Source organism: Mesoplodon bidens, assembly GCF_964165515.1.
Source record: "Mesoplodon bidens genome assembly, chromosome: 2".
Classification (NCBI taxonomy): domain Eukaryota; kingdom Metazoa; phylum Chordata; class Mammalia; order Artiodactyla; family Ziphiidae; genus Mesoplodon; species Mesoplodon bidens.
Genome location: NC_138177.1, coordinates 5,299,255 through 5,321,942, shown reverse-complemented (window position 1 = coordinate 5,321,942; position 22,688 = coordinate 5,299,255). Strand labels below are relative to the sequence as shown.

Genomic DNA, 22,688 nt, shown 5'->3' with positions numbered 1-22,688 from the left:
TTGGAATATTCAATTTCCTTACTATATTTGTCACCAAACAAAAGTTTTCATCATTACGTAGTCAAAAGATGCCAACGTTTTTGGCTTCGGGATTCAATGTCAGGATTCAAAGGCTCTCATGGTTACAGTAGTTTTTAAAAATCAACAACAATCTCTTCTAGCACATTTAGAGTTCCATCCTTCCTTTCAACACTTATAAAGTTAAATCTAAAGTGGTGAAGACTCAGTGTAGTCCATGGACAAACCGGAACCCAAAACACCATTATTCCTCTCACTATAGCACTCGAGACTTGCCAAAATTATTTTCACAGACATACACCGATTATACCTTATAATAGGTATTTACCTACCCATCACAACTTTCTAAATAAATTACTGAATTTGATTATATTTTAATTCTCTGTTCTCTAATTTACTGGCTATTCTCTAAATTGGCTATTCTCAAAGAACACCATTTCATACTACTTTCCAGGACAATGACTGAGACATGCCATTAACATCTGAGATGGCAGTCTTTTAATTTCCTAGGAAAAAATAAGCTGTAGGATAGAATTTTCTCAATTTAAAATTCTCATTCTCCTCCACGATTTTTTCATAAAGCTTTGATACCTACTATTTCTTATCTACCGGAAAGCACCATCAAATAACAAAAATAAAAGGAACATTTACTCTTTTTAAAAAGACTAAATAACCAATAATGCTTATTGTGAAAGGTTTTCTTTATTGGCATAAACGATTTTATTGTCTTTTATTACATTGATATAATTGAACCATATTTTCTGCAGGTGAGACTATTCTTAATGCAGAGAACTGCAACATTCAAGGCTTCTTCTACCCAGACGAGTCTGTGAACTACGTAAAAATAACCTGATTATGGTGACTGCTCTAGAATCTGTTTCCTACAAATTAATGACAACTGGTTTGGAGATACAGACACTATACTAATCCTTCAATCATTTAACAAATAGCTATAGTTCATATTTTGTATAAATATTTCGAGGTTAACAATGGCTTTCCTAAATTGAAACAGAAAAGACTAAGAATGTTTATTCTACAAGCCCATTCACAGGGATTATTGTGAAAACTGAAAAACTACTTCCTAATTATTAATAGGTTCATTGTATTCAAAGTATGTTAAGAGTTCAAAACAAAGAGAAAGATTTATACTCTTTAATTATGGATATCAGGAACTCACTTTGGAGACAGTGAGGTCAGCTGTAAAAGAGATTCAAATATTACATAAGAATGATGTCTGTAACTTACTCTCAAATGGGTCAGCAGAAACAATACTACAACAGAGAGAGAGACATACAGAATTTGTGTGTGCGTGTGCGTGCGCGTGCGTGTGTGCGTGTGCATCGTGTGCATGCACGTGTGCGTGTGTGTGTGTACACTGAGAGAGTGGGGGGAGGTGGGGAGAGACAGAAGCAGGCTAACAACTGTGAATCTAGGGGATGTGTAGACAAGAGCTTATGGTACGATTCTCGAAACTTTTCTGTAAATTTGACTTTTTAATGAAAAGATTTAAAAATTCATAGAGAAAAATTAGAAAGCACGTACAGCTTCAGTCTTTCCATTAGGGCAAACTTGTCTTGGGCAGAGTGTATAAGATGATAGTCCCCTTTAAAGTGTAGCTTTGGAACTTTCAGCATGAAGGCAAGGATAAAAGGAGATCCCCCCCCCCACTTTCCACATGGTCACTCCAGACCCCGCTGCCCAAAAAACTGGCTTCAAACTAGAAGAATCAGCCTTCAGCTTGAAGCATAACACTCTTCTGGATAAAACGTTAACTTTAAAGTACAACTGTTCCAGAAAAAAAAGTTGTTTCTAAAGAAAGAAAGAGGCACATCCACATTCTATTACTTATAAAGCAGTTAAACATTTACTTTTGAATAAAGATTGAAAAAAATTCTCCAATTCTAACAAATATTCTGAGTAGAATTTATAACTTAACCCTCAAAGACTGAGAGGAATGTAGCTAAACAGCAAATGAACAGAGCAGACATCAATTTTATACCAAAGTTCTCTTGCAATACTTTAATTATTAAATTTAACATTATTTCTTTTACTATAAACATTTCTCTTGAATCTAGCTTGACCAATATCCGTATTATAATCACAGTATAGAGTCCTATTTGTATAGAACACACCTACGTTTCTGAGTCATCAGGACATATTAAAGGGAAGCTAACCTTCCGGACCATCCTCCTCAGCACTAGCAACTCAAACCCAAGGTCCACAGACAGAGACGCGCTCTCAACTGTCTACCGAGTGAGTCCAGGCCAACCAGGTAAGTGATGGAGGCGGACAGGCAGGGCTTGTGAAACAAGCAGACTCCTGACACAAGGAGACACCTGCTGCTCAGCACCAGCTCAGTGTTGCTGGGACAGCAAGACCAGCGCTAGCAAAAGGAACGAGAAACGTGAACTTTATGCAAAATTTCACTAAAATTTATAAGGTTAGAAACACCTTCTAAAATTTTTAAAACACCATGAAGCCAAATAAAACACCTCTAAACACTTCTGCCCAGAATCACCAGTTTGCAACCTTTACCTTCAACCAACAATTCACTTTCAAAAATCCAAGTTCTGGGTCAGCAATAGAACACATATTAACTGAATTTTTTGCATCCTACTTAATATGTGAAGCATATGTTATCTGACCTCGTATCTTAATTTTTCAAAAATAAACCCACAAAAACTAATCTTTAAAAGGGCCAATTCTCACACAACATTGTAAGTCAACTATACTTCAATAGAATAATTTTTTAAAAAAAGGAGTCAATTCTTTGAAGCAAAATTCTACTGTTACTGGTAAATCTTTAAATCAAATTGATGCCATATACAGAGAGTAAATAAAACTATTTTTCAACTTAGCTGGATTTAAAGAAAACAATTTAAAAAATATATAGGCATATTTTTAAGCATCCCAAGCATAGCAAAGCACAAAAGAAAGACACCATTAATATATCGTGCCTCCAATTTTATTTTTTACTACAAATACTTACCTAAGGATGCATAAGCAGATTTTCCCTCCTGATGTGAGTCGGCAGAATCCAAATCTCTGTTTACTTTCAATGTCTGTCAGTACAAAGGCAAAGTGCTGTCCGACTTGATTCTGAGACACTCTAAAATACAGTAGTATTATAACACTTTAAGCCTTGTGTGAGAATTTTCTTAAAGAAAAGCAAATGCAAGAATAGATGTATGTGTGGCATTGTTGTCACCTTTCCAATCAGTTAGGTTCTCAAAGCTAGAATGACGTTTTAAAAAATAAAATGAGTGTGACATGTGTAAACTAAATCATGAAGCAAGTACCAAAATAGGTTGGAACGCCTTATGGACTGAGCAATTCAGCATATCCTAATCCCTTACTAGGGAATCATAAGGTATCTTACCGTAAGTTTTCACATGCTTGAAAGTACTTATCGAATATTTCATAAATTCCGAACGTACTACCAATGGAACCGGGGAGGTGAGAAGCTGGTCATATGACGGTCCGCCCCTCCCCCACCTCTCCTCCGGTGACTCTAAGGCTGCTCACACAGCAAAGCGTGTTACTGCACAGCCTACTGGCAGCCACCACCAACTCTGTTTTAATTGCTTCTTCTGTTGACATTCTCACCCAATAAAGTACCATACAAATCACTATTGGCATTTTTTTTTTAGCATTCTCTTCTAGAGGTACCTGTATCCTGGTAATAAATTTCCAAATACAAAATAAGAATACAATTTCTATTAAAAAAGCTTACTACAGGGGCTTCCCTGGTGGCGCAGTGGTTGAGAATCTGCCTGCCAATGCAGGGGACACGGGTTCGAGCCCTGGTCTGGGAAGATCCCACATGCCGCGGAGCAACTAGCCCCGTGAACCACAATTACTGAGCCTGCGCATCTGGAGCCTGTGCTCTGCAACAAGAGAGGCCGTGATAGTGAGAGGCCCGCGCACCGCGATGAGGAGTGGCCCCCACTTGTCGCAACTAGAGAAAGCCCTCGCACAGAAACGAAGAGCCAACACAGCCGTAAATTAATTAATTAATTAATTAATTATTTTTAAAAAGCTTACTACAAAGAATCTGCGCTAACGTGAACTAAGTAGCATCATACGTGTCACGCTGCCACGTAAGGTGCGGTATAAATCATTACGCTGAATCTTTACTATTATTTAAAATATACAAATATATTTCCTGTTACTGGCCACAGCTTTGCCATTAGACAACAATAACTGAACCTCTGCTTCCTTGTCCCAAAATAAAGCTTCCAGGACACCTAAACTTTGGCTTCGAAATAGCCACAGGAATTATGTACGAGGAAACAAGCTACTTACCCCTACTGCACCAATACTACAAAACATTTTCAATCGTCAGGAAATACTGCAGTTCAAATGCTGAACATTTAACAAACACACTTTTATGGGGACAGGTTTGGTTTTGGTTTTTTAACTTTTATAAACTTCAAAAACAACCTCTAGTGTCTACTGTGCCCTCTAGTGCCCAATGTTCACAATTTCCTTCCATAGCTTTTCTTCCTTTATTTCATCTTTGCTATTAATTTGGAAATTGCAACTTTAGCAGGTACAAGTGATTCCCCAGAAAAGAGGTAAAACAAGGGGCATCATTCACCAGCAGTACTTATTAGTATCCATTAGCCCATCGTTAGAAAGGCTTTTATCTTTAACACTGTAAAATTTTAGATTTTTACTAATCTTTACTTTTAGCAAAATATTTTCCTAAAATACATTTTCTTTTAATACCACCTCACAGCATACCCTTAAAAAAAACTGATAATAGGGTATGAAACTCACATGAAAAACAATAAATGATCTGTTATTATGCTCAAAGGGCTATATATTCTGTGACATTCCAGTTACACACAGGTAATACTCTATTCATTCAGCATTTGTTCAGTAAAATACAAACATAATGAGATTTTCAAAACTGCTAGGTAAGAGGGTTTCTCTGCAGCCTTCCATAATATTGCACGATTTCTATAAAGCTATTCTTGGGAGACAACCAGCCATGAGTTTTACAATATCACACAGATGGTCTTTTCAATCAGGGTGAAGTGAGATAGAAACCAGGATATATACATCTAATTCTAAAAGACACAATTCTAAGGCTCTGATAAAGGATGTATTAATGTTTTTTTCTCCTAGTGCTTACAACATGTACCTGAAGAACAAAAGGAAGAAATGGAACCTTAAGACTAATCCTAACTGGCCACAGTGGAATAAACAGAAGATATAATGATTTAGAAGGCTTCTCCATTTCAAATATTATTTAATTTTGAACCTCTGGTCTTTTTTGTTAGAGGAAATGGGAAAAAAATACATTTCATTTTATAAAGAAAACACATGTAATAATTTTAAAGTGCTCACTGAGATAGGCTAAGGTTATTTTAGATGATGACTTATACTGTACCTTTCAACGTCAAAGGGGAAACAGAACTTTGGCACAGTCTGTAGTACTTCCTGCAAATGCAAAAAAAAAAAAAAAGCTTTAGAATATTTTTAAAGATGCAGTTAAAACTTTTTTGGAGACATTTTTTAGGAAAAAAAAAGTTTGTCTTTTTCTTAAGAAAAATAACAGAGGTTCCTGGACTAAAATAATTGATTATTAAAAAGGAATTAAGTGTGTGCTTTGGCAGATTGCACTGACAATGCCACGGAAGCCCCAGGAGGGAAAGGCCTGGCCTGAAGGGTATTAACACCCCTCACATCCCCGCTGGGACTCCCTTCAACAAGGCCATATGGATTTTACAAGAAGCACCGCACCATATGGGTAAGCTGCGTCTGCTGCTGCTTGTACCACAGAGTAGCCACAGGGACTTCTGACAGATCCTGGCTCAGAAATATAAATGTTGTTTCAATTAAAATGCAGGCAGAGAAAAGGGAATGAAGTTGGCAGCAATGAATTACTGAGAGGTATAACAACTCAACGTGCCCCAGAGTAAAATGGTTCAAAAAAAAGGATTTTCTATAGCTAAAGAAACACATTTATATGTTGAACGCTTGGTAAATTCAACATCAGTAAAACTAAGTTTAATCCCAAATAACACTCTTAAAGAAATGCGTATCTAAAAATAAGCCTTTAACGTAAAACTACATAGCTTCTACTCTGTGCACTTTTATTTAAAAATTTCCTAATATGAAAATCAATGTTTTAATTAAGCATAGAAAATAATCTTACTGACTTGAAATCTGCAGTGACTTTATAGTTATTATAAAATAATTTTAAAAGCTTTTAGAAATCATATACATTAACAAGTATAACAAAATGCAGATAATTGTCAGATATTTGGCAAAAAAATAGAAAAAGATCTATTTTGTTAAATATGAAAAACAACTTAAAATTAACTCCTGTCATAGAGTCAGAATTGAAGACACCCTCATACAAGTTTAAAGCCAGGTGATTTTACAAGAGAAAGCAGAGATTGATGAGGAGGCTTCATATTAAAAGAGTAAAGAGTAAATATCTTCATGCAGTAGCCACTCCCCAGCAAAAAAACTCCCTATCACTACCTCTCTACCAAAGAACTTACATTCAGAGAAATCATCAGTATATGAATATTAAGCCCTACACACAGTCACAGGATTGAGTGTTTTAAGCAGAATTTCTCGCATTCTTTTAAAATGTAAACTGGCATAAAGTATCAAGTAAAAATAAACCATTGTAAAATTCCAATGCCAAAACCTAAGAAAACTTCAAGAGCCTTAAGTCCCTGAAGCTGAAAGAAAAGCATATGTAAAGAAGCTATCTCCTATCTTTAGGGCAGGGTACCCAGGTTTGTTTATGAACATATACATTTGTAAGTACGAGCGCAAACCCCGTATTTAGAAAAAGATAACTGTTTTACTACTGACAATGTTTTATTATCAATAAATGGAACTAAAAGAGCTGCTGAGCTTGAAATAATTCAAATTACTTAAACTGAAAACAGGACATTACAAAAGAGAACAGTTCATCTGACCATTGCTAATCATTATCTTGTGCTGCAAAAAGTGAAGCCATTTCCCATATTTACAACACACGTGAACGCTATTCAGATACTCCCCCTGCAAAGCTGTTCATATCATTTCTGTAACAATAAAGACAGATATTCAAAATCCACTGTCTGCTTCCAAATATACCCGAATTAATAATATATTTCACATCGATTTTAAGACTCAAATAAAGAAGAATGTTTCCCAGTTAGTTGCTCAATCGTTCACACCCTCCCCCTCCCTCCTTCCAGAAGCAACACACATGCACACACTTCTGCAAAACAGCCACGGCTCGCTCCCCAACTGGCAGAAGCATCCCTCAGGGGACAAGTCTTTAAACCTCCGCACTCTTTAAAATTCAACCAGCCAGCAGGTCTATAGACTAGTGTATAAACAGTATAGACAAAAAAATCCTCTCTCAGCTTATGTCAGTGACAAAGCAGCTCAGCAGTTGACTGTTCCTCCCCTGACAGTATAAGCTGGGCTTACACAGATCAATGGCTGCAAGTCCTACCTAGCTCCCAGGGCTTGGTTTTCTTCCTTAATTACAGGTGCTATTCAAACTGAGGTTGAAAAAGAAAGAGAGAGAGAGAGAGAGAGAGAAAGAGAGAGAGAGAGAGAGAGAGGGAGAGAGGGAGAGAGGGAGGGAGAGGGGAGGGAGGGATAAAATACATGCAAATAGTTTTTTGGATCCTTTTAACAATGATGTTAATTGAAAACTGTACTTTTATATTGATTAGAAGTGCTCCTAAACTCTGGTATTTCCACCGCACTGTGTTCTTCATATGACACATACACACACATTTCTGGATTGGCATCCGTAGATTATGTGAAAGGTTTAAGACAATACTCTTCAAAAGTTATGTTTCTCTATTCCTACAGGCTTTTGCTTTTATGAAATACCTATTTTCCTTAGACAAGAAAAATTATCCAGGTTCTCAAAATCCTCTTAATTTTCTAAAATATTTTTTTTCATAGAAAGAACACATTGACTAACATGTCAAATGTTAAAAATAGAAATAACAAAAAGAATGACATATTAATAGAATATAAAATTACGAATAGCAAAATACAAGAGGCAATAACACATATATGTGCACATGCCCTAAAAACAACACGTCTACTACTATATAAATAAACGGACTGGGAAATATATAAATGACTGAAAACAAGGATTAATGCAAATTTACACACTGTGGTTTTTTGGTACTATATCCTATATCTGTACTAATAAGCATTATGATCAAATTGACCGTGTAAGAGAGAAGATACTGCTCGTGTTAAGAGTGGTATATTGACTCTCTATCCATGAGGTTACCATTGAGCATTATATATTGATCAAGTAAAGGAGGAAAGGGGCATTTAAGAATCTACTTTAAAAAAAAAAAGCTGAAATATGTAAAGTTTACCTCCTGATTAGAGTTCGGTAACTACAAAGGCCTTAGAATTTCTCTGAACAAAATCTAAGAATCAAGGAGATGCACCATCGCTAGGATCGGTACTTGTTGTCCTTGTCCTCAGTGGCTCCTTCCCCTGCCCTCCACTGAAATGCTGAGCTTCCAACCAGTCCTCTCCGCCACACTCAGTAAATTACACCTGCCTAGGCAATCTCACCTACATCCACGGATTCAACTACAACTACCAAATTTCTTAGTCCCGTAGTTCAGATATTTCTGTGAACTCCAGGATTATACTTCTAACTACTTTCTAGTATCAATCTCTGAACGTTCCCCAGACACCTTCAATTCAGAATGAACAAAACTGAAGTCACTCTTTCAGTTTTATACTCCTTATCACCCAGAACGGCAGCACCGCCCACCCCGTTACCCAAACAAGCACATGGTAGTTGCCTAGACCTCTCCCTTTCCCTGACCCCCATATACAATCAATCATTCTTCAAATTCTGTTAGTTCAACTTCATAACCATCTTTCTCCAGGGGTTCTCAATGGGAGGGCAGAAAGAATTAGACGGAAGATAAGAAGGTATAAGATAATCACTTGGGAGCGTTTTTCAAAACACACTTGATTGCCTACAGTAAGGGTCCTGACTGTTTAACTTGGTTTGAATGGCACCTATAACTAAGGAATAAGACTAACTGTATCAGATAAGGGTGCCTACTGTACACAAGCAGTACTTATCCACTCAGTGCGAGAAGTGACACGGTGGACCTTTTCGGGGACTGATTCAGCACCCTCCTCAAGGACTCAGGAGTCCTCAAAACGAGCTGCCAGAGTTCAGCTCACCACATGAAGACACCGCTGTATCCAGCGAAAGCTTCCTGGGAGGCTCTTTCTATCAGAGAGGAAACCTTTCCCAGAAGGCCCACCGGCTGACTTTCCCATCGCAGCTGATCAGCCAGAAGGTGGCGGCCTCTCCTAGACTAACCTCAGGCAGGGCAAAGGTTACCCATGCTTAGCTTAGCCTTAGACTGCTTAGAGAAGTCAGAATTCAAACCCATCCATTTTCCACTGGCCGCGACACCTGTAATTAATTACAAAGACGCTTGAGTGAAGCATCATCTTTTCTTTCTTAAGACTCCTCACAGCAATTTTAATTAGATAAGAATTACAGTTCTACCAAAGTTCTCAGGAAAAATATACTTTTCAAATATGCATAAATTTATTCATTTGAGTAACACTTTCAGAATCCTTTTGTAAAAAGGGGGCTTTACTTATCAATTTTAATCTAATTTTTCACAAAGGCCACTGATTCCTAAAAAGATGGTTACTCAGTTTTGAATATTATCTCCCAAAACAAATGAGAATTCATTAATACCATGTATTCACTCAATCTATTTGTGCTTTACATGGGGGAAAAATAAACTTTTTTTGTCTCAAAAGAAATATTCACTGAGCTACTTAGTGACAAGCAGGTTGCACAGTGCAGAACGGGGATTCCCAAACTGCACCCGAGCTGCTCCAGGGCACCACGCACGGCACACCCACAGGGGTACTGCGAGATGCTTTAAGTTTCCAAGGAAACACAGCTACACTAACAGGGTGATTAGATTGGGATGCATTTTATTAAAAGGTAGAACTACAATTATACCGTAAGTTACACATATAGCTTCTTTAAACATCGTCTTACTTTCTAAAGTGTTTTAAGCTTGGAGACTCTATTTTAAACTTAGAGCCAAGGAATAACTATCAGAATAATTGAGACCACTGCAGGATTCTTCTCTTGGTTTTACTTTTATGTACTATTTCAATTAGAAGTACATTTCTCTTTCATCCTTCTTCCTTAATTTAGGGAAAACACAAAGTCTGTGAATTCTAACACTAACAGTGTTTAGATTGTTAACTCTGATCAAGTTATTTTTCACTATCAAAAATTAAGAATGAATTTTCATTATTGAAAGATTTAAATAACTGCCACGAAGCAAATACATTCGACTGTAAAAAGAACTGTATTGTAGAAATACGAATTTTGAGGATTTTGGTTCTATGTGTATCAGTCAGGTGATGAGAGCTCTGAACTCAACATTAGCTTAATCTAATGCCAATGAGAAAGCCTAGATTCAAAGCAGTACAGCGTGACGTTACCAAAAATACATATACTGTACTTAACGATTAGATAGGTGGTTTACTTGGCAAATAAAAGGAATAATACATTTCCCTCATTAATTAAAGAGAAGAATTCAAAAGGCATGAAAGTATATATATATAAGCAAATGGGCTTCCAAAGTTTTTTTGTCAAAAGTTCTATTCCAACCACCTTCAAATTTTTATGCCTACGTTAACACTAACTTTTAAACAGTGATTTGAATAACAATTATCCAACTCTAAGAAAAAGCCACCTAGGAAGACTCCCTTTCTTTTTCCCTAATAACCATGTAACCTCCCATTCCTTTCAGACTAATATACTTATTCTTTGCCTCACTCACCCCTATTTTAACTAGTAACATTTTCTAGATCAAAGGAAACACCTATATAATAAAATAGAGCATTGCCTATAATATTTATTTGCATTATAGACACTTAGCTACTTAAAAATGAATATCAAACTGCCATTAAATCAAGATAAGTAGAATTAAGATAAGTAGAAAAAAGCCTCAATTTTTAGAGAGAAACAAGTTTTACACCAGTCAACTGATCCGCTACCATGACCCCAACCCCCAGCTAGATGCTGTGGAGAGTAAAGGAAACGTGGTTACTAATTTTCAGAGCTACGATGAGATCCCAGAAACAGGCACAGGCACCAGTGTGCAGGCACACACCCATGAGGCAGCAAAGCCCAGTGGTCAGTGCATGGTGCTCTGGAGCCAGGAGGTGACACTCAGACCTGGCTGGGCCAGCCCCCGGCTAAGCACCCCCGTCACCACCTCTAGAAAATGTGCCAAAATTATTATCTATCTTGTAGGATTAAGTGAGGATTTACTTGGGATTTATATGAGGATTAAGTTAAAAATCCATATAAAATGATTAGACAGTGTCAGGTACATAAACCCCACTGACAACTGTTTTTTATTAATTAGTTACTTATTTTAAGAACTCAAGTGTCATATGAATTCAAATGAAGAAGATACTTATTTATTCAACAAATATTTACTAAATAACTACAACATTTAAGGTCCTGTGTCCAATGACCTATGCCAAAACATTAACATACTGAGATACAAAATACAAAGTATTATACTGAATAATTTATCTGCCTCCTTGCAAGATGGTTAACATATTTAATTAATATAGGTGCCTACGGATATAGATATAGAGTTGAATATATTCAAGTATTTCTGTTTAATCAAACACAATAGAAGCAAACTCCGTTAATGCTGCAAAATCATAAACCGTGCATATCTGATGTTTTCAGTATGTACAGGAGCTTACTTTGGGCTACCATGCTGGCTACTTCTTTGAATTAAAAATATCTTCAAAGAGTCACGCCAACAGACATTTTTCATTTAAGGGAGGGTTTACTAATAAAATTCTTTTTTCGTGTACTTATTTATCAATGCACTTAATAAGGATTAATTACCAACTCTACACAAGGCACTGGCCAGCGCGAGGAACGGAGGGACTTCCTGCCCCCTTCACCTCAAAGGGGGCTTCCCTGCAACTGTCCTGGCGAAGACACTGATAGAGATGCCCTTAGAAAACACATCCTCTTTGTAGCACTGCCCTTGATTACTGAATTATGTTTTCCATTTTCTTTAATTTTGAGTCACTCTTTGTTCTTTGTTAACCTTTACCTGGATTTTACATTTTCCCCAGTCTGGATTTTATATTTTCCCCAGTCCTGTGGACTGCCAGACCCTTGATTCATATTATTTCTCATATTCTTGAGACCTAGACCATGTGCAATCTTTCTGTCACTGTAATCATGTAAATATTCTCCATTCATTGGGTAAATCACACATTAAAGAATGTATTTTGCTGTTATGGATGACAAACGAGGTATGATATGTCCCAGAGAAGTAAACTACAATTATCCTTTTTTTTTTTTTTTTTTTTTTTTTTTTTATCCTGCCTTGAACCCAGTTCAGAACTATGCCTGCACTGCTTGATTTTCCCTAGATAGTGAATCCTGCGATAAACCAGATGGGAATCTTGTTTGTCTGATGCTTTAAGAAACAACAGAAACTTTAGTTTTAGAGCATAAATCAGGGACCCTACACTTTAGATGACTATTGTATTCTGGGAGCAACAGTACACATACTAATTATTTCTGTATACCTTGAAGGTCCCTGGAGTCTATAAGGTCACCTAGTAGAAATGAGAATCACGGTGTCTTTTAAAAGTTTGGAAAAATCATAACTGACTATTTACCCATTTGGAGGCTTTGTCTGGAAGAACTAAATTATAATTACACAATTATAAAATACAGACTGTTCTATGAAGATTATTTACTTAGGTATAACGTCTAATCAGTACTAACTCATATTTACAAACTCAACATGAACTTATTTATATGAATAATTAATATGCTTATGTACATTTATGTATATTCATTTAGCAAATATTTAACGTGCGAATAGCAATCAAGGACAATCACAATGTAATGTAATAAAAGTGTGGGTGGTAAAAGTGAAAAACACCATGGAGTCTAGAAATCAGACATGTACACCACATTTAGCAGGGGTGCTTCTGGAGGAGTGTGGTGGAAGTCCCAAGGGAAGAAATCTCATCTATTGCTAAATAGAGAAATACAGAGAGAACAAAAGTTGGCCCGACTATTGTACAATGAGAGGGAGGTAGAGAGGAGTTAAGGGTGGTTTTCCCATCACAGGAAAGAATATTACAGAAAGGTCCAGAAAGGTCTGGAGATGAGAAAGAACACGTACAAAGTCTGGGAGGATGATAAGAGAATGTGACTTGAGAAATAAGAGGGGACTGATTCTATCATAAGGGCTCTAGGCCAATTAAGAAGTTCTGACTTGATGCAAAGAGTAGGGAAACCACCCCTCCTGGTTTGCCCAGAACCCCTTTACATGCATCTTCTCAGCACAGTTATCAGCAGCAACCCCTTTTACTCACAAAAGTGTCCAAGTTATAATTTATCGTAACAGAAATCAGAACAGTGGTATCCTGGGGCTGTGGGAGTGGGTTAGCAGGCACAGGAAGTAACCAGGAAGCAGCAAGAGGGAACTTTCTGGAGTGACAGAGACAGTCTGTATCTTTAAAGGAATGTGGGTTACACAGGCGTAGGCATCTGTCAAAACTCATTTCACTGTACACTTGAGATCTGCATTGCACCATATACAAATTATCAGTGAAAAAGTAATAAATAAGTATCTCAGTTTGGACAATAAATCATGGTCACCCAACCTAAGAAAAACAGGGAAGCTTTGAAAGGTTTAAAGCAAGGGAGGGACATGACTGGACTTGAATTTTAGAAAGATCACTCTGACTACAGTTTGTAGAATGGGTTTTAAAAGGACAAGACTGAAGGCTGGAAAATCAGATAGAAGGCTTTTGCAATCATCGAGGTGAGGAGTGGTGACCTGAAGAGAGACAGTGCAGCAGGAATGCAGAGAAGGTACAAAACTGAGATATAAACAAGAGTAAAAATGGAGATGTCCAGGAGGTAGCTGGAGAAAACGTCTGGTGCTCCAGAGAAAGAATCTGGCCTAGACAGGGACAAAGACAGGGAATGGCACTGATTAAAAGATATGGAAGTGATAAGAGATAGGACTTTTATTGTCTGCTGTTATGGACAATTACTATTATTTTTCATATTTTTATAGTCGCCTCAACAAGCAACTTTATTATAATATTCCCAGATTATGAAATCACTGTGTTTTCTCATAATCCTGTCTTTATTTTTCTAGTGATTTGCATCAAGATAAACGTTATAGAGTACTCAACCACTTCTGGTATTATAATCACAGTATGTCACCAGTCAGTAACCAGAGATCAATGAAGTCAGTAGTGACCCAGAAAGTCCTAGTTGTTATAACTGACATGATCAATCAGAACAAACGAATCTCCAAAATCTTTGATGGCTTATTCAGCTCTGGAGTTCTCCTAATGCCTAACCAGTGCCTGGAACATTACTCATGCTCTCAAAAAAAAAAACAACTGTTGACCTCATATGAAATGACACTGTTTTAGCACCATCAGAATCAACCCACCTCAGTAGACAGTTCAAGGAAATGTGATTTAAGAGTCTGCGTGCTTTTTTTCTGATTATCTTCCCAAATAAAGATATGCTAAAATAATTGCTTACTCTGTGCCAGGTTCTGACCTAAGCACTTACATGTTTATTTCATTTAACCCTTACAACAACCCATGTTTTTTCCCTTTTCTACGTGGAGGGGAAAAAAGAGGTGAAAGAGACTAAGTAACTTGCCCAAAGTCACACAGCTAACAAATGTTAGAGTTGGGATTTGAACTCACAGGCTGAAGCTTCTAACCATTATACCCCATGCCATGAATTTTTATTCACTTTGTTTTCATGTAGGGTCCAACATATAACCAGCAGATGCCTGAATCTGATGCCTGCTTGGTCTCTAGATGGTAGATATTGTCCATACATATGAAGAGTTAAGGGTATACAATTAATACTTCCGAACCAGAGTTCAGCTTGGCGTATGGAAAAATAAAGGGGACCGAGCTGTGAGGAAATCGTGGGAGAAGAGATGGGATGATATGTCATCACAAATGTGAGTCTTACCTGCTCTGGGTTGTTCTATGCCCTTGAAATTAAGTCCTGAGGCAAAAAAGCAATGCTGCTTATGTCTACGCTTATTTATTACCACTGAAAATATTAGATTTACAGTATAAACATACATCTGATTTCTTTCAAGTAAGACTTATAAGGACTTAAGTAGATTCTTTCTCACAGAGGAGCAAAAGACCAAGGAATTAAATTTGAAGCCTATTATTATTTTTTTTTTTTTATTTATTTTTTTAGCGGTACACGGGCCTCTCACTGTTGTGGCCTCCCCCATTGCGGAGCACAGGCTCCGGACGCGCAGGCTCAGTGGCCATGGCTCACCCATGGCTCACGGCCCAGCCGCTCCGCGGCATGTGGGATCTTCCCGGACCGGGGCACGAACCCGTGTCCCTGCATCGGCAGGCGGACTCTCAACCACTGCGCCACCTGGGAAGCCCCGAAGCCTACTATTTAAAACCTGAAACAAAATCATCTGTCACTTATCAGAACAAGGATCATACCAGAAAAGTAAATAATGCTCAAGTAACACAGGCAGGATGAGGTTAAACAAGGTTAATAGTAACAGAGGGGCTGAGGGTGGAGAGTGCATATGCACTGATCAGGCCAAAGCTGCCTCTGCGTGGCGGCTGGTGAGGACATGGAAAACTGCAGCTCAGATGGTAAACACCCCGGGTCACTGATGCCGTTAGCCATTCTATTCATGAAGTCTGCGAGACATTTTTATCCCCTTCATTTAAAGCAGGAACTAAGTACTTAGTAATTAATATAAAACCTTATTCAAATATAGCTAGCAAGCAGGACTAAAAATCAAGAATCTAGGAACTCTGTTTCTTTTTTTCTATTTTTAAGTCATCTTAAATTATACAAGATTTTTCCTTTATAAAAAATGTGCATGCCCATAATTTTTAATATGTCAAATTACAATTAAATTTGAAGTCACAAGTGGTCTTTTTTTTTTGAATGATTTGCTTCTTGAGATTCTAAATAGAAATATTGTGAGCTATTATTTTGCAAACTTATTCAGCGTGTCCACCCATTATAGAACATCTACCTCCTGTAATAAAAATTTAGTTCACACTCCCTGCTGATGTAATCTTTGGCCTCTTGCTGAGATTTTAAGAAAAGGTGCCAATCTTGGTCTTAGTTCTTGTAATGCAGAACTCTTTCTATGAGAAATTCAACTGTGAACACTGGTTCTTTTCACACAGAGAAAGCTACCAAACAAGCCTCACCAAATAGCAATGAGTTTTGATCATTCCTAGTCTAGTCCACTTTGGCATAAATGACCTTAAAGAGAACACACAATTTGCTGAGTCTCTTGTCTGTACAATAAAGAGTCTCTTTATTTTACTCAAGAAACCAGAAACTACACACACACACACACACACAGAGCGAGAATTATTTGATAAATTTTCTCAGTTAAGGATTGGTAGTTCTCTTGAATAAATGATCTAATCCCTTCTATTTATTCTTTACAATATATTACTGTATTGGAATATATGGAATATAAGGAGTATATATAAAAAACAGGAGTGACTTACTTGTAAAAGCAGGCTAAGGTAAATTCTATAAAGTAGAGGCAACCTTTGGTCAGCTAAAAAGTAGACTAAAATAGTTCTTCCTCTCACTGAAAATTTTCTTGGAAGTACGATGTAAGTCTATCACTGCTTGCTGGTGAGTCTTCTCAGCTTAGAGTCACCAGTGATCGCTAATTTTTACGTTTAATAGCCATTTTTCCAGTCTTTACCATATTTGACTTCTGCAATGTGTAACACTTTATTCATTTAACATGTGTTTATCCCATGCCTACCAGGGATGAGACATGTGGGATCAAAGGCTGACAGTGACCTGCCCTTGACTGAGGAAGCCAAGGCTTCCGCTCCCGAGCACCCTCCCCAGACATCAGTGCCCACTTCATCCAGCTCTCCTCCTTGCTCCCAGCCTGTTTCATGGCGCCTTCTCCATTGGTGTTCCCAGGGTTCCGTCTGCAGCCCCCACCTCTCCATGGGGAATCTAATCTCACTGCTACACGGCACGGATAAAGCCTGGATTCTCCAGCCAGAAGGCGAGGGTCAGAACCCAGTGCAGCTACTGAACAGCTCCGTGAAGCCACATCATACTCCTCTCCTGAACCCCAGCCGGCGGCGTCCAGCCAGCGGCGTCCTACTACTTAGGAGACATCCCTACCAGCTTACCTGGCACGTCCAAAACTGGAAACATCCTCCCTCAAAACCTCCTCCCAGGGCTTCCCTGGTGGCGCAGTGGTTGAGAGTCCGCCTGCTGATGCAGGGGACACGGGTTCGTGCCCCGGTCCGGGAAGATCCCATATGCCGCGGAGCGGCTGGGCCCGTGAGCCACGGCCGCTGAGCCTGCGCGTCCGGAGCCTGTGCTCCGCAATGGGAGAGGCCACAACAGTGAGAGGCCTGCGTACCGCAAAAAAACCCACAAAAACAAAACAAAACAAAAAACACCAAAACCCTCCTCCCAAACGCCTTATTTCTATGCTTTTAAGCTAACTCTTTCCCAATCTAACTTTTCCCAAACTTCAGAATCAGGCAACAAGTCTTTCTTTCATTGTATACAAACACATCACAAACTAGTTAAAACCACGTGGACCCTGTGTCTGCATTGGCAAAAATGACCACTAGACTGCACTGTCGTCGCTTCTGATCAAACAGGCTAAGGATAAAGATGTATGTTATCGCTTAGTACTAGCTTACCAAGACAAGCTGCAATGTTATCACTTGTCTAGAGAAACACATATGAATAAATGTGTAACTATATATTTGAATAGCTAAGTTATAAAATTAACAAAAAAAATTCATATCTTAAAGATAACATTCACCATCACATTTAGTTAAAATACTTAACATATAACAACCATGAAGTTAATTTTTGAAATTAGGTCTATTTAAAGGCCAAACATGAATCAAACATTGTACACTACTTGAAATATTTCTATGAAATATCATACCTAACATTATGTCTTTAAGATTTAAAAAGTCTAACATATGCAAAGTCTATTAAAATGCACATAATTTATCTCACTCAAAATGAAAATATATCTAATAAATAATACTATTCATCTGGCCTCTCCCTTAACATACAAATGCATTCCGTTTCTCCAAAACACAGCAGCTGGGAATGAAAGGAAAGATTTCAAATGATCATTTTCACATCATATTCCATCATCTTTTCTTCAGTTTTTCCTAGCTTTCCTTTGAGCCCCATTCTTTTACAAGGGGTCTCTGTTTAGATCAACCCATATTTCCATAATCCACACTGCTGTTTCCTCCTCTTCTCCCCAGGGTGGACTAACCCCCATATCCAGAACTATGGCTTACAACTGTCATTAAGCCTTATAACAATAACAAGATAACAAAAGAACGGGTGGGGATGAGGCTAGCTGGTACCATATGTTGATCAAGTTCAACATTTTCAGCTAACAGAGGATATTTTTTAAATTTCAAAATTTTAATTGTGAATTGCTTTCATATCTACTTATTCTCCCCAACTGTATTTCAGGCTTAAATTTTAAACACTAATAAACAACCTGGCAATATTACTTTAATAGGGCTTACCTATTAATAATGTACTGAGAGGGGAGAGAAAATGGAAATAGCAAAATAAAAAGGTAAAGTAGCAATTTATGGTTAGCTACTGATTCTTATAACCCACAAGTTTCACTCAACTTATACCTATTCCTAAAAAAGAAATTTCCCTGAAAGGCATTTTTTAAAGCACTATACAGTTATAATGATTAAGATTATTTCAAAGTAACATACTCCATGTAAATTAATATTGACTTTATGTCAGTTTGAAAGATTTTAATTTCTCCAAGTAACATCTGAAAACATGCTACTTTTGCTTCCATCCTTTGTTTCATAGTTAATTAATTTTAACTTCTTTTTAAGCTAAAAATAAAGAAAAATGTGAAATGTAACATTTTGAACTGGTAGACTTTCATGCTCCTATATTAAATTTAACTTTTTTTTCTCCTGATTTCAGGAGAATGGCTTCTGATTCATCAGCCTATGCTACATCATATTGAAAAAAATTATTTCCTAACGCTTTCTCTCAAAGATTCAGAACCCGTTATAGAACTAAATTTCAAAGTGACTTTTATCAAACGTTTAATGCTCAATACAAAGTAAGTTCTTGTGAAACCACATTTATCTTTTTCAATCTGCATCATCTATTATTACTTAATTTCTATAGGTTGTTGAGTAATGCCAGACCTTCCAGGATTGGTCTAAATTATTTGCATAGTTAGAATATAATAATTTCACTGCTATAAAAATAAGTATAAAACCCCTCACCTCTAAGCGCTCATTAAAGTAAAACCTGTTCACCCTTCAGCAGAAAAATAAGGTCATTTTTTTCAGGAGCTTTCAAATTTTATTATCTAAAATGTATGCAAAAATATTCTTTTCAATAGGAGTTTGTTAGATTACACAGTTCTGTATTCCAATAAATACCTCAGCTCTAAAGCAAAATTTCTCACTAAGTTTTTCCAAATTAGTTTCCCTGTTTGCAATAAAACTTTTAAATTTTAACAGTAGAAAATATAAGACAAGCATGCAGGTAAAATAAGAACAAGATCACATTTTGCCTTGAGCTTTCTAGCACTGCATTTACAAAGGAAACAAATCTTGCCTACATGAAGAAAGGCAGAAAGATATAATTATGGTGATGATCTTGGATTTAATTTTAAGCACTTTCCCACATGCTTGCCACTTATGTTTTATTATGATTCTTCTTTTTTTGACACAGGAATGTACAAAAAAGATAACACTATGTGTTTCTACAAAGCAAATTATAAGAAATAATTTATATTTTAGGATTATTAAGATAAATCACTGATAAAATGGAATATGAAACAAAGTATACAGTCTTGATATGATTATAATTCTCTTAAATTAGCCATCATCTCTCTTTATAAGATTTAGTTTCATTAAAAATTAAGAAATCAAAAATACGTGTTCATATATAATGGAAATATTCACAGTGGTAGTAAAATAAAAATTAACCATCACACATCAAAAACTGGTTCAAGACAATTTGTTCCTTCCATTTGGAAAAACAATATTTGGTATAGAATGCAATTAAATTTTTTTCTGTGCCTGATATAATCAACTGGTAGTATAAAATGACAGAATCAAATCCAAACAAGCAAAAAAAGAAATCCAGTTTTTTAAAATATCTGTAATTGTTTAAGTATTTATTTTGAGAGTATTTAGATTTAATAAATTATTCCCCCAAAATTTAGATTTTATGCTTGATGAAAGAAGCATAATTATAAAATGGCCAGCTATCAATCTACTGCAATTTCAAATCATGAAAGACTTTATTTATTGCAATCAAATCCCTTTAAAATTATTAAAAGAAATACTTCTTGGAAATGATGGATGTGTAAAAAATTTTTTTAAATAAAGAACAGGCATTCTTCCTAAACCATGCAGACCAACTACCACATACTGCTGAACATGAAAACTGTATACAGTGCTGATGAGTATATTTGTTTTGGAATCAGCTAACTAGCTAGTTACCTACAACTACAAAAGACCTACAAAGATACAGCTGAAGGGTAAGATTTAAAATGTTCTTTTATTACTATATATTACATAGCTTCTTACTACTATTCGCTCAGAACTGTAATTCAAACTGTTGAATTCCACCAAGTTTTCTTAATTAGTTTCTACCAAGATTTGCTTAATTAATGGAATTTTTATTATTGTTGTAATTTAAAATAATTATGTAATATGTGCACGTTTCTCAATGCATTACCAATGGCATTTTTTTAGTTATCTAGCATGAGAGCCATACTAGTGTGTCAATATATATTGATTTTTAATTTTTTTTAACCTGCAACAGAAATGTGAGAAAAAGAGAAGGTACACACAGACAGGTACTTGTCATGAACGAACAGTGGTGGACCTACTAAACCTTCATGTTGCCTGACCCCTCCACTGAGCGGCATCTCTTCATTCACAGTTTGATGAATCCCTATTATATGTGTCATAACACCAGTCTGAAATCTTTCAAAATTTAATATTCCACACCCTCATATCTATTCTGCTTACTAGGTTATCTTGCTCCTATTTTTCCAAGAAGGTTAAAATAATCTATAACGAGTTTACTCAACTTCCTTTTATCTATTCAACTAGTAATTCAAAATACATTTATTCAGACCTTATTATGTATGAGCCACTGTGCTAGATGTGGTGACTGAAAAATCAGAAGATACATACAGAGTATATATACTCTGAGACATTTGAAAAAAGAAAAGAATGAAAATAAAAGTGTAAATAAAAGTGTAAAATATAGAGGTAAATGCAAGAGGCTACACAGAAGTACAGACAGGTTGCCTGGGAGGTCAGGAAAACCTTCAAAGAACGATTAATTTTCAAGCTAAGGTCTAAGAATAAGTAGAACTCGACCACACACACACACAAAAAAAAAAAAAAAGAGAGAGAGAAGAAGAAAAATGTTAATGGGCAGTAAAAACAGAAATGCCACCAATAAAAGAAACAGGATCTAGGAAAAGCCAGGGCAAGGCATGAAGGGAATTTGACCATGCCCTCTCATTTGTTGAATGCCCACCCTGGAGCTTGATGGAGCCAAGCATATAACTGACAGAATTCAAACTCCAATTTATACTATCCCCCCCCCAAAAAAAAGTCTTTTATTTAATGCAAGAAATAAAATTCTGTCTTTAGCTATCACTCCACATCAATTCCAAATCACAAAATAATTTCAACACTCTGCGCTTCTAATACAATAGGGTGTCACAATCAGTTACCCTAACTGTATATACGACAGCATCCTCCACTCTTACCCTAAAAGAGGACCAACTCCAGGAATACACTCAGTGGTCGAGGAACAAGGCTTAAAGATCCCCTTCCACGCACACCTGCCAAACACCAGCATCGCCACGTGAATATCAGAATGCAAGCAAAACATGCACCCAAGGCCACAACTACATTCTCTTCCCAAATATCCTTCGGATACCCGCTTAGAGACCTGTAAACCACTTTCTCTAGTGCTGCCCTCAACGCTGGTCTCTGATAACTCTCAGTCCCGGAAGTAATGAATGAAGACTCACACCCTTCAAGTACACCGACTGCACCGCCACTGTTCTGCATGTACCAGCTGACAACAATTCTTGGGGAAGCAAGAGACAATAACGTAGTAGGACCAAGGCAGAATATCCAGGATAAACTTTCCTCTCACATCCCATGACCCCTTTCTCTCAAGTCACGCTGGCATAAGAATGACAATCAAGAAGATTTAAGGAACAAAGGTACTTTCAACAACTCTGAAGCAGAGTCCTCCCAGAATACCGTCTTTTATCAATAAGCCCCTGCCACCAGTCTTCCTTCTTTCTGCTTATCTTAAAGAGGGAGGCACACCTCGCCACTGCCGTCCAAAGCTAAACCCTCCGCTTGCAGCTGTGAGGCAACCTTGTGGGAATCACGGTTACAACCTGTCCGTTAGTATTACAGAACAGACAGTACATTATGAATAATTCTGTCTCCCCTACTGGACTATGAGGTCCTTCTGATATTTATCTTTATTTATCTAGTATTAGAAA

General features: G+C 37.0%; 1 protein-coding gene across 4 annotated transcripts in view; it reads right to left on the bottom strand.

Moving 5' to 3' along the window:
* Positions 1-22,688, bottom strand: part of DENND1B (DENN domain containing 1B) — a 261,341-nt gene that overhangs the window by 160,059 nt on the left and 78,594 nt on the right. For all 4 annotated transcript variants that reach the window (XM_081226435.1, XM_081226437.1, XM_081226438.1 and 1 more), the window contains exons 4-5: positions 5,417-5,466; positions 3,008-3,127 (exon numbers count right to left, since the gene is read on the bottom strand). In XM_081226435.1, coding sequence (XP_081082561.1) covers positions 3,008-3,127; positions 5,417-5,466 — 170 coding nt within the window. The remainder of the gene's footprint in view (positions 1-3,007; positions 3,128-5,416; positions 5,467-22,688) is intronic.